The sequence below is a fragment of the Leptodactylus fuscus genome, chromosome 6 (assembly GCF_031893055.1).
Source record: "Leptodactylus fuscus isolate aLepFus1 chromosome 6, aLepFus1.hap2, whole genome shotgun sequence".
Lineage (NCBI taxonomy): Eukaryota > Metazoa > Chordata > Amphibia > Anura > Leptodactylidae > Leptodactylus > Leptodactylus fuscus.
Genome location: NC_134270.1, coordinates 7742903 through 7755496, shown reverse-complemented (window position 1 = coordinate 7755496; position 12594 = coordinate 7742903). Strand labels below are relative to the sequence as shown.

The window sequence follows — 12594 nt, the reverse complement described above, 5'->3', positions numbered from 1 at the left end:
TTAATAGCCTGGGCCCGAGTCACGTGACCGGAACTCTCACGTCCTTTTAGTTTCGCTTTCTCCGCGCGTGTTCCGGTCACTTCCTCTTCTGCTCCTTCTGTACGTTCGTCAATGAAGATCCTGCGGTCCGGACGTGCGGCCATCGCTACTGCCGGGAGAGTCTGGAGGAGGAATTAGGAAAACCGGACGGCTCGGAGGTATCTATCTGTCCTGAGTGCCCGGCCCCTGCCCCGGCTCCCGCTCCTGCCCCGGCTCCCGCTCCTGCTCACACCTCGGCCCCGATCATGGCCTGTGCGGGACTTATAGACGAGCTGCCCAGTTCCGTTTTTGAGACGATCCGTAAAGAGCCTGAGACCTTGTTCCGTATTGTGCTTGAGAAGGTAGAAGGTCCTGACTGCCCCCCATCCTCCTCCTCTGCCGGGGCCTGCGCAGATCTTGGAGACGAGCTGACCTGCTCCATCTGTCTGAGTATATACAAAGATCCTGTAACCCTGAGATGTGGCCACAACTTCTGCCAGGAGTGTATACTGAGTGCCCTGGAGGGCTCGGGTCCTTACAACTGCCCCGAGTGCCGCCTGGAGCTACAAGAGCGACCAACGCTGCGCCGAAACGTGGCCCTGACCAACATCGCCGAGAGATTCCAGTGCGCGCAGTCTCCGCCGCTCGGGCCTGATGGCGTCTGTACTTATTGTATTCATTCTCCCACGGCCGCCGTCAAGTCTTGTCTCCATTGTGAAGCGTCTTTGTGTGAAAGTCACGTGAGAGTCCATAACAAGTCAGAGGAGCACGTCCTGGCCGACCCCACCGCGTTCCTGGAGAGTAAACGATGCCCCATCCATAAGAAGATCCTCCAATATTACTGCCCCAAGGACGCGGCCTGTATCTGCCTCCTCTGCCGGCTGGATGGGGATCATATCGGGCACCACGTGGAGCCGCTGACCGAGGCCACCGAGAAGAAGAAGGAGAAAGTGGAAAACGTCCTGAAAAAACTGACGCAAAACAAGAAAATAACCGAGGAAAGACTTCAAAGCTTAAAGGAACAGCGACAAGAGAGTAAGACATTATATTCAATGGCAGCCACGGACTTGTTCCAAAGTCTCAGACGCACGATGGACCAGCTGGAGAAGATGATCTTGGATCAAACCCTCCGGCAGAGCGGCGTAATGTCAATTATTTCGGATCTCATCCGTAAAATGGAAATCAAGAAGGATGAAATGTCCAACAAAATAGGTCACCTGGAGGCGCTGCGTCACATGACTGATCCTTGGTCCGTCTTACAAGATCCACAGTCAAGCCGAGAGGACTTTTTCGCTGTTGAAGAAGCCGCCATATTGGTGCCAAGTGGTGTCGTCCAAGCAGCCGCCGTTCTGGATAAACTTCAGCTCTCCGAGATGTTGCGTAAATGGTTGACTGTTATGATGTCTCATGCGAAGATGATTTATAATCCCGAAGAAACGACGTTATCGCTGGATCCACAACGAGCCGGGATTAGCGTGGAGATCTCCGAGGACCTGAAAGTGGCTTCATGGTCACAAATACGACAGGGACCCTGGGGCGCTCAGCACCATCTGCATCGCTATCAGGTCTGGAGTTACCAGCGCTTTTCTTCAGGGAAACATTATTGGGATGTGGAGACCAGTAAATCGGGGACTTGGGATTTAGGGGTCTGCTATACCAGTATGCCCAGGACTGAGTACATCGGGGCCAGCACCACGTCCTGGTGTCTGTCAAAGGTCCATGCTCGTGACCAGTATGCGGTGGTGCACAACGACGAGGCAATTGACATTTATCCGACGGCGCCATGTTACAGGTTCAGACTACACCTGGATTACGAGGCCGGGCAGCTCTCCTTCTATGAGCTGAGTGACCCCATCAGACTCTTACACACGGTCACAGCCACGTTCCAGGAGCCCCTGCACGCCGTCTTCTATGTCTGCAACGCCTGGCTGCGAATACGGAGCTAAGGTGTGATGTAGACGCTGGAAAACCTCCCGGTACAGATAGACTTTACCTCACTTGTCAGAGAAGGAGCGGGCCACACTGGGGACAAACGTATGAAAGTACAATGGCCTCCAGCAAGTGAGGGGGGTGGGGGAGGAGGTTGTTTTTAATCCTGGACAACCCCTTTAAGTAAGAATACATTGGACACCGTTTATAGTCTTGGTCTGTTTTATGTAAAGAAAAAAGTTTGTAAAAAATTTTTATTTCATGATAGTTGTGCGGCCAGATGAAAGCGTCTCTTGTCATTAAGGGGTTAAACCTATTGGGATATTTACTTTCTTATTTCATATAACGATGTCTCGAGGGATGGGTTTGGTTGTGGCTGCGCCTCTCTTACCTGCAGGCCGTGTCTGGTATTGTAGCGTTACCTTCAGTCCAGTCATTTACTTACCTCAGTTCATGGAGCGCCTGGACGACTTTCTTAAAGAAAACAAGATTTCGAGATATGGACGCTAGAGTTTAGGGATTCAATTGAGTTTTTTTTTGTCCCTAACATGAGGGAATAGCCTTAAGAAAGATTATTTGTCTCCTACCTTTAGATGTCTTCTCAGCGCCGCCGTTCTGTAGAAATCCCAGTTGTCACCAATATGCAAATGAGTTCTCTCGCAGCACTGGGGGCGTCCCCGATGCTGCCAGAGAGCTCTCCAGCACCGCCTCCATCTTCATCAGGAACAGGTCTTCTTCCAGTGCTGGCTTCAAACTTCTAGGCCTCGGACCTAGGGCAAAACTGACTGCACATGCCCGCCGGCCACAAGAAGATGGCCGCTTACACAGTATGGCATGCAGTGTTTATGCGCAGTTGGCTTTGGCCTAGAAGTTTCCAGCCAGTGCCGGAAGATGCGAAGACCCGTTCCTGAAGAAGATGGAGGCGGTGCTGGAGAGTTCTCTCACAGCATTGGGCCCGCCCCCAGTGCTGCGAGAGAACTAATTTACATACCAGCGAAAACCGGGATTTCTATGGAACGGCGGCACGGAGAAGACATCTAAAGGTAGGAGAAGAATAGCAGACTTTTTTAAGGCTATTCTGACATGTTAGCGACAAAAATAATTTGATTTTACTGGTAGAATCCCTTTAAGGACGCGCTGATCCAGGGTTTATACTGACTGCCAGATTGGAGTCGGGAAGGAATTTTTTTCCCCCTGAAATGGGGCGATTGGCCGGAGCCTCGCGGGGGTTTTTCGCCTTCCCCTGGATCAGCGCTGTAGGGATTGTAGGGTTATAGGTTGGACTGATGTCTTCAGGTTTTATGTAAGAGTGTGGACGACTGAAAATAAACTGGAAAAATAAAAACTTGTGGTCGGTTTAATAAATCAGGACGTTTCCCCAAAGTCTTCTCACTGCGCCTGGAAGTGACAGGACACGATAGAGAATCCGGACTATCTGCTGCCATTTGTTATGCGGAGGATATTCTAGTGCTCTTTATCAGCCACTTCATTGCATTGTATATACATATATATACATATATATATATATATATAACACACATATACATATTAGAATGGCGCCACCTTGTGGATCTCTGCAGTATTACACCCTGACACCTCAGTGATAAGACCGCGGCAGATTCTAGTAGTCAGGAATGATAACACGGCGTCATAGACTATTCATGTAAGTGATGTGGACTACGATCTCAAATCCTTCCTATTGTCGCAGTGACATCGTATGAAGGGAGAAAGTCCGGCTTGTTTTCGGTTCTTTTATTGAGTATTTTGGCAATTTACAAAAAAAAAAAAAAAATCCAAATCCTTCTCTGTCCCGATGAATAAAGCCTTGTACATACAGTGATCGCACCTATATAACATACAATAACCTGCAACCTCCAGCTATTGTGGAACTACACGTCCCAGCATGCACACCTGTAAGACGAGTGACTGGAGCATGCTGGGAGTTGTAGTCTCACAATAGTGCAGGGGTAGGGAACGTACGGCTCTCCAGCTGCTGTGAAACTACAACTCCCAGCATGCATACTGGCTCTGCTGTTCATGGAAGTGAATGGAGCATGCTGGGAGTTGTAGTTTCACAGCAGCCGGAGAGGTGAAGGTTCCTGACCCCCACTATAATGGATTCCCTGAGCGCCATTACTGCGAATGGAACTGGACAGACAGAAGGGGACACAGAGCCTGGACATGGTCACCAGGACTAGGGGATGTCTAAGGTAATAGAAAATATATATACACACACACATGGACTCAAAGTCTGGAACTGGGAAGACACAAGTAGCTGTAAGTAACCCCGTGACATGTCAGGACCACAATGGCCGCCGCCTAGAAACCCCGGCTAAGGACTCAAGAAGGGAATTGGAGAGTAAGGAAAGTTCTAAGGTGGGATATTGGGTTATTAGATATAGAAAGGGGCGGAAAGAAACCCAAACATCTATAGGGGCAATGCTTCTCTACAGGTGGGGACTGTGCACATGGCAGAATTTCATACTGATTTTAAGGTGGATCTCCCTCTGCCTAATAACATTATCCATGGGAGGCAAAGACTGAAGGAGGAGTCTTAAAGTGTAAGCGACCTGCCCAGTCTGGTGGATGACGTGGGCGATTCAGCCACAGATCCCGCTTTACAAGTCAGGCCTGGTTCACATCTGCGTCGGTAATTCATTCAGGAGAGTTCACATGGGGCCCCCCAAACGCATTGGTAAGCGGTGGGCAATGAAAGCACATGGACCCCATAGACTATAATGGCCCCCATAGACTATAATGGGGTCCGTGTGCTTACCGCATGAGTCACGGGGACAGGAACGTAGATCGTGATCGGCACTACTTAGGGCCTCTCAAAGGTTTGGGTGCCATAAGGGTGTTTGTTCCATGATTGTGGGGACCCTAAAGATCCCTAACGGAAGAACCAGTCTGTATACAATAATAAGGCCTATGTAGGTCTCAGGGATTAGCTCTGATCGGCTTCATAACACCATCGCCGTGTATTGGAGAAGGCCTCATACACACGGCCACAGGGCGAAGGAAAAACTGCAAAGGGAAGACCTCAGTCTGCAGACGCCATCGATGGAATAGGACCTGCCCCAGTTTTTGCAGCTTGGACATGCAGACCCTACACAGATTGCAGCTGAACACCCGGTGGGTACAATCTGCAGCCGGCGGCCCCCTCACCACCTGGCAGCGGACGTCACGTTGTACCAGTCGATCCATCGCCAACATGCGAACACCGCGCTCCGACCGTCCGCGTCAATAAGAGGCAGAGAAAGCAGATTCTATAATGAATACGTTTATTGTCTTACAAAATTCATTGTCTAGAAATATGGGATATACACGGGGGTGACGGGGAAAAGGGAGATCCCGGGGGATGGCGGCAGCTGTTACGTATTAAAAAAAATATAATAATAATAATAATTGGACAGACATTGTATGCGCACATAGAGATAACCTGTATTAACCCTCATTGGTCCAGGAGGGGGCGACACAACACCCCTCCTAAACCCGGAGAGTATGAAGCTTTTAATACAAAAAAAACCAAAACCCCACCATGATATTTCCAGCACGTGATCCGAGTAATACTGACTTGTGAATTGGACTTGCTAGTGATACAACGTAACGTCACCGTCCCGATGGATACGCGGGGAGTAGTGGATATGGATTTTAGATTCTCGATTGACTAAGTGTCTAAGGCACCGCTTATGTCATTAAATAGGTTTTTTTTAAACATCGTTACGTGGGATCGGAGCAAAATGCTAATCGAAACGCAATTTGGAGAGAATCGATCCGAACTACCAACGTCACAAGTGTCGGCAGAATGCGGAATAGCCGGCGCCGGGCGACTCAGAAACACGTACAGTCTGTGCCCGACCCCGATTCCTGGCAGATTCACAGTTTAGTCATCTGTTCGTCAGTCCACCACAGACCGGAAGAGAAAGGGACCTGATACAACATGCAAAATGGGGGAGGAATCGCGCGTCGTCCCTTCACCCCCGTCATCGCCCACATGGGATATGGACATGTAGTGTAGGATTATCCACATGATGCTAGAAAGAAAAAGAAAGCAAAAAAAAAAAGTCTTAAAACAGACGCCTTCAAAGGAAATGTAGAGTCGGAATAAGTAAATCTCTTTGATGGCCGCCCTCGGCGTATGGGGGTGAAGGAAGGCGGCCCTTCTGCAGAAATCGAGAAACTCTGCCGGAAACCGCTTCACAACGGCATTAGAAAGAGCAGAGGCGTCTGGAGAGCGTTGCGATACAGACTCCTCCAGACTGAGCGGCCCCTTGGCTGCTTCTACCAGCAGTGTAATGTCCCTTCGTTCTTGCTCCCTTGGCGGCCCTGACTCGGGCAGAGGAATGCTCGGGAGGGAAGTCATTCAGCTGGGGAAGAAGCCGACGTCTCGTTGACCTCATTGGTTTTACTCTCCGTCTCGTCGTCGGAGAGATCCAGAGATGCGCCCTCCATCTGGAGCTGACGGCGACCGGAACGGCTAGAAGAGGTTGAGGAGAAGGACACGGGACCGCCCCTCCTGCAAGACGGAAGACAATGTATAACAATCAGGGAGACTTCTGAGGTCACGTGTTCTAGTTTCCATGATAGACCCCACAATGTTCTCTTTCCTCCCGCTGTTTGGTTTTCTTACCTCAGCCGGTTCTTTAGGGTCGACACTTCACGGATCAGACCCTCATTGGCTTCCGATGCGTCGTCCAGCTCCCTCTGCAGCTTGCGTCTTGAGGCGTTTGCACGCGTGGCTTCCTCCTCCGCTTCTTCCAGTTGCCTCTTCAGTTGTTTCATGCGGACGTTGGCTTTTTCCATCTGTAGAGGAATTACTTGTGAGCGCTGTATACCAGCTCCGTCATATAATGTCACCCACCCAACATGTCCCCATGGCGGGACCACCAAAGGATCATCACATGGACACGTACCTGCTCCTTGTACTGGTCCGCATGTCGCCGTTCATCTTCCACTTGCATGAACACTTCCTTTAGTTTCTTTTCCGTCCTGCGCACAAGCTTGTTAGACGCGGCTCGCTCTCTGCAGGAGAAGAAGACAATTCACCAAATGTCACAGACAAGTCTACATTACGTTGACCACTTTGATCAGATCGCTCATCTCCAGACACTCACTTGGCCTCCTGTTCCAGCTGCTCCTCAAGCTGTGCAATTTTTGATTCAAGGGTGGCAATAGTGGCTTTAAACTTGGACTTCACCGTCCCCTCCAGTTCCTGGAGTTTGGCTTTCAGCTCCTTGTTCTGTCGCTCCAGTTGCTGCCGCGCGTTCTCGCTCTTCTGGGCTGAGCTGCGTTCCCCGGCCAGTTCAGCGTTGAGCGTGTCCACCTAGTGATGGAGAGACGTGTTACATATATGCTAATCTCAGCCATGGCTATGATGTGGCGCTGGAGGTCGGACCCCCCACCTGCAGAGTGGTTTTGCGGAATCGGTCATTCAGAAGCTCCATGTTGCTCTGCTCCTCTTCCAACTCTTCCTCCAGCTGGGCGATCCTGGCTTCCAGTCGTCTTTTCTCATCCAAGAGGGCAGACCTGTCATTGAGGAGAGAGTCAAGTCTACATCCAGCAGTCACTCCCACATACACCACCTTAAGACGCTGGGGCACAAGGACTCACTTTCCTGAGGTGCTGTTTGAGATCTCATCGGCCAGCTCATCCCTCTCCTGCTCGGCATGACGTCTGGATCGCTCAGAAGCTGCAAGTTCCTGTGGATGTTATTAGGAACACGGTCAACAGAAAGCAAGTGAAGCCGTTTCAGGGTCTAAGGAGTTAACCCTGCGCTGACGCATTACCTCTTGAAGTTGGAGAATTTCTGCCTCTAGATTCTTCAACTTCTTCTCATTCTCCTTTGACTGAGCAAAGATGTCATCTCGAGATGCTCTCGCCTCTTCCAGTTCCCGTTGGTAATCCTTCATTTGAGCCTGACCGGACACAGAAGTTTATTAGGCCGCCCGTGGGTCACCTTGGCCCTTGTTACATCTGTATGACCACGAGACATTACCTGCAGCTTACGGAGCTGTTTGATGGCGTCCTCCCGACCCTTATTTGCCGCCTCCATTTGTGACTCTAGATCCTTCAAATCCATTTCCAGCTTCTTCTTGGCTGCAACAGCCAGGGCTCGCTGCTTGCGTTCATCTTCCAGTTCTGCTTCCATTTCCCTCACCTTGAAGAGGTAGAAACATAAGGTCAACATCTCGCTGATACTTTATGGACGTCCATGTTGTATAACTCGATCCGATCGCTCACCTGCTTCACCAACATACGCTTCTTCTCTTCGTTTTGCTCATCACGTGCCTGTAGGTCTCGCTCGAATTGTGCCTTCATGGCCTGCATGTTCACCTCCAGTCTAAGCTTGGCGTCTTCTGTACCCTGAAGCTCGTCCTCCAGCTCCTCCAGCTGAGTCCTCATCTCCTCCACCTGCTGCTCCAGAGTGCGCTTAGACTTCTCCAACTCATGGACCTGCCAAAGCGAAAAGCCAACAAGATTCATTTCATGAAACCGAAGCCTTGAAGGAATCAGTGATGAGTATTAGGCAATAATCTCTCTCACGTTCTTCCCGACATCGTCCTTCGAGTTCATGAGATCTTCCATCTCTGCTCGAAGCTGTTTGTTCAACCTCTCAAACTCATCTCGCGCCTCCAAGGCTTCTTCAAGGGATCTGGCCAGAGAGAGGGCCTTGGTCTCCTTCTCCCGAGCATCGGCCTCTGCTCGGTCACGTTCTTCGGCACATCGGGCAGAGATATTTTTCTCTTCGGCGAGGAGCTGGAATCGGCGACAAAAGGGAGAACGATAAACTCATGTCATGGTCTGTCTAAGTAGGACATAGAGCCTCGAGGATGTGACAGCAGACCCACCTGGTCAAACTTCTTCTGCTTCTTCTCCAGGTTGGACACGATTTGCCTCTGATGGTCCAGGTCCACCATCAGATCGTCCAATTCTTGCTGAAGTCTGTTTTTCGTTTTCTCTAACTTCTCGTAGGCCAGGCCCTTCTCCTCCAGACGCTGACCCAACAACTCCATGTCTTTCAGCAGCTTCTTCTTGACTTCTTCCAGTCCCTCGATAGTTCCCACGTCATCTTCTACCTTCTTCTTGGCGTCTGTGAGCTAAGTATTATGAGAACAGCTCATCAATATGACAGCAGGAAGGTGACAAGACCTGATTTTATTGTCCTCCAAGGGTTCATGTGACCACCACTATGGCTACCTGAGCCTGGAGGGTGAGGATCTGCTTCTCCAGGGCTTTCCTGGCCTCCTCTTCTTCCTCCTGCTGTTCTTGTAGATTGTTCTTCTCCTCCTCGAGCTGACGGATGCGACTACTGAGGTTCAGCTTCTGCCGAGTCTCCTCCTGGAGCAGCTCCTGCACACAAACAATTGATTTTCTTTATAGATCCTGTTACATCATTTATCCAAGTTCCTAAGGTCGGGTTCACACAGGACAACGCTGACAATTTCCAGAATCGGTACCTGTGTATCCTGCAGCTGAGACTCCAGGCCCGCCACGTCCTTCACCAGTTTAATCCCCTTCTTCTCGGCTTCCTCAAGCAGACTGGAGACATTCTCCAACTCGTTCTAAAAAGGAAGAAAAATATTACATCATTAACCCCTTGCTGCCTTGCGCCATATCGTAAACCACCTGTCTCAGCCTTACCATACAGCCATGAACGCAGATGATGGATCCCAGCGAGTTAACCCCTGCAGGGTACTTGGTATAACACTAACTTCCATATTACACATTGGAGACCGTACCTGGAGCTTGCTGGTCTTCTCGCCCAGTTCTGCGCGCAGCCTGTCCCCTTCGGACACTTTGGCGTGGAGCTCCTGCACTTGTCCTTCCAGCTTCTTCCTCTTGTATTCTGACTCTGACTTTTGCTGCTGCAGCAGTTTCACCTCCCCGGCCAGCTCCTTGTTATCAGACTCCAGGGTTTGCTTGTTCTTCTCTAAATTCACCTTAAACTGTGAGAAATCAGAAGAACAGAGATGAAAACATTTCTGATTCTCGAAGTCCAAGGTACGAGGATCCCTGAGGTCACACTCCTCTCACCCTCTTGGCTTGCTCCAGTTGCTCAGATAGTTCCTCCAAGGCCGTGGCCTGTCGCTGCCGCATCTCCTGGATCTGGGCTTCGTGGTTCTTGGTCTCTTCTTCGATGTTCTTCTTCAGTTCGGCCACCTCCTGCTCACGCTTGGTCCTAGAAATGAATCGTATGGTAAATGAATAGGAAGAGACTTATGCAAAAAATAAAGGGGGTGTAGCATGAGAGCCCCCTCATGTACACACCATTTCCCAGACAGACTACGGCCGTGTGCATGGACCTCCATAACAGCCCGATCGTATCTGTACTAGACGGACACAAAGCTGCAGATGTGATGCGGTGAATTGCATGCACACGGCTGCGGACATTTCCAGGGTGGAATACGGTCTTATGCAACACTCCTAACCCAACAGACAAGTCCACGATACACAGTGACGATACCTCAGCTCCTGCTGGGCGGCCGTGGTGTCCAGGGTGTCCTCCAGCTCCGTTTTCAGAGCCTCCAGCTCCTCGCTTAGGTCTCGCTTCTGTTTCTCAGCTTTGTTACGAGAACCTTTCTCCGACTCCAGATCTTCTTGTAACTCTGCGATCTGCGCCTGCAACTCCCGCACCAACTTCAGAGCGTTGTTCTTCTGAACCACTTCATCGTCCCCTCTGTGAACGGAAAGAGGGAAATGGTCACTAAACCGGGTCTGAGACCACCAGTACGACAGACCGATACCGTAGTAGTTCCCTGACCATTCACGATATGACAGTCTAGGAAGGAGCCCTGTGCTAGTATATAGGCGTGGGCTAGTATATAACCCGTGGGCTAGTATATAGCCCTGTGCTAGTATATAGCCCTGTGCTAGTATATAGTCCTGGGCCAGTATATAGTCCTGTGCTAGTATATAGTCCTGTGCTAGTATATAGGTATACATCGACATCAGTCCTATCACCTGGCCAGCGCCGCCTGCAGCTCCTCCTCCTTCTTGGCCAGCTGGAGCTTCAGTTCCTCGATCTGCGCCTGGAGCTCGGCGATTTGGTCCTGCAGGTCGGTCGTCTCCCCGTCCAGCTTCCGTTTCGCCTTCTCCAGTTCCTGACGAGTCTTTTCCTCCTTTTTCAATCTCTCTACAAAGAGTAAGGCGGTGATCAATAAACCTGGAAGAGGCTCCCGGTGATGGAGGAGTCCAGGACTCGGAGCACATCTCACCCTCTAGATCCGAGATCATCATCTCCTGCTTGTTCTTCAGCTTGGCCAGGTTCTTGGCCTTCTCCTCTTCCTCGGCGAGCTGCGTCGTACATTCTGCGATTCGTTCCTCCATTAACTTTTTCTCCTAAATAAGTACAAGGACTATTGAGTGACACTAAATATTCACTCCAAAAGCTGCAATCAGAGTCCGGCCGGCAGGTGCAGATTTGGATGTGAATAGAGTATATGATAGTACACAATTGTGTCCGGGCTGGAGGCCACACCCCAGACCTGTACAGCCCCTCCTAGTCTCCCCCCCCACCTTAATAAACTTGGAGTTCTGGTCCTCCAGCAGCAGGATATCTTCTTCCATCTTCTTTATTTTGGCTTCTGCCGTCACCTTCTCCAGCTGTAGCTTCTGCCGAGCCGCTTCCTCCTCATCCAACTGTTCCTCCAGATCCTATAACAGGGAACAAGATGGCACCCAAATTACACTGGAGCCCACTGGTACCCCCTCCGAATACTGGGGGTGCCAGCAATGTAAGTTATTGGGGAATGTTCTATGTACTTATGATCGGTCATCAATATCAGATCGAGGGGTCGGACACCTGACAAGTGGTTTGAAGAGACCATAGTGTTGGGATGAGAGATGCAGTCTCCTCAAAGAGCTGATCTGTGGGGGTGCTGGGTGTCAGAACAGCACCTAATAGCTTATTCTTCGGTTAATAAGTCATCGGTGGGGGTCCGACACCCAGGGCTGATGAAGGCCCGTATATCAGGACACAACATAGCAGCAGCTCAGACCTATTCAAGTGAATGGGGCTGAGCTGCAATACCAAGCACAGCCCCTAGGGTATACGATGCTGTGATTGGTATTCAATGACGTCCTCAGCCGAACACTGCAAACTCTTCAACCAGCTGACCAGTGGGGATGCCGAATGTCAGACCCCCCTCCTCATGGTCATCAATATACAAGTCCTGGAGAGCCCCTTTAAGATGTGACTGGTGCAGACATCTACCTGGATGTGAGATTGCATCTTTTTCTTGTCGTTCTGCAGGACCTGGTTCCGCTCTTCCTCCTCCTCCATGCGGATCTCTAGGTCTCTCAAGATCTCTTCCAGTTCTTGTTTCTTGACAGCGAGACGGGCCCTCATCTCCTCGGCCTCGGCAAACAGCTCTGTCTCGGCTTGGAGCTGCTCAGCCAGAATGTTCTTCTCTTCTACCAGCTGAAGGAGGAGATTAGAGGTTAGGTGGGGGAGGGGTATAATGGCCCCCCATCCTCCAGGTGACCACTACAGATGGCCACTTACCTGCTGGTGTTTTCTCTCCATCTCCACCAGTTCGCCCTCCACCTTGGATTGCTTCTCCTTCACCTTAAGCAGTTCTTCATCCTTGGCCAGAAGTTCTTCCTCCTGTCTGGTGACTTGGAGCAGAGGTTTTACCTATAAAACAC

At 50.5% G+C, this 12594-nt stretch overlaps 2 protein-coding genes across 2 annotated transcripts in view; one reads left to right on the top strand and one right to left on the bottom strand.

Annotated features, from left to right (window-relative positions):
• The first annotated feature begins 284 nt into the window (after window positions 1-284).
• On the top strand, window positions 285-2052 carry LOC142209925 (nuclear factor 7, brain-like). Its single transcript, XM_075278964.1, has one exon. The coding sequence runs from the start codon at window positions 285-287 to the stop codon at window positions 1962-1964; it is 1680 nt and encodes a 559-aa protein (XP_075135065.1). The 3' UTR covers window positions 1965-2052.
• Window positions 2053-5211: 3159 nt separating this feature from the next.
• MYH10 (myosin heavy chain 10) overlaps window positions 5212-12594 on the bottom strand; it is a 68282-nt gene continuing 60899 nt past the window's right edge. The window contains exons 23-43 of the mRNA XM_075279286.1: window positions 12452-12583; window positions 12161-12367; window positions 11464-11601; window positions 11163-11286; window positions 10909-11080; window positions 10412-10624; window positions 9982-10126; window positions 9687-9893; window positions 9405-9509; window positions 9145-9297; window positions 8796-9044; window positions 8491-8703; window positions 8188-8400; window positions 7943-8104; window positions 7734-7862; window positions 7558-7646; window positions 7350-7473; window positions 7062-7270; window positions 6861-6969; window positions 6578-6750; window positions 5212-6463 (exon numbers count right to left, since the gene is read on the bottom strand). Of these exons, the coding sequence (XP_075135387.1) occupies window positions 6307-6463; window positions 6578-6750; window positions 6861-6969; window positions 7062-7270; window positions 7350-7473; window positions 7558-7646; window positions 7734-7862; window positions 7943-8104; window positions 8188-8400; window positions 8491-8703; window positions 8796-9044; window positions 9145-9297; window positions 9405-9509; window positions 9687-9893; window positions 9982-10126; window positions 10412-10624; window positions 10909-11080; window positions 11163-11286; window positions 11464-11601; window positions 12161-12367; window positions 12452-12583 (3423 nt within the window). The 3' untranslated portion in view covers window positions 5212-6306. The remainder of the gene's footprint in view (window positions 6464-6577; window positions 6751-6860; window positions 6970-7061; window positions 7271-7349; window positions 7474-7557; window positions 7647-7733; window positions 7863-7942; window positions 8105-8187; window positions 8401-8490; window positions 8704-8795; window positions 9045-9144; window positions 9298-9404; window positions 9510-9686; window positions 9894-9981; window positions 10127-10411; window positions 10625-10908; window positions 11081-11162; window positions 11287-11463; window positions 11602-12160; window positions 12368-12451; window positions 12584-12594) is intronic.

Excerpts from the sequence above, each read along its gene's own strand:
- LOC142209925 (XM_075278964.1), top strand. The coding sequence starts at position 285 with ATGGCCTGTGCGGGACTTATAGACGAGCTGCCCAGTTCCGTTTTTGAG.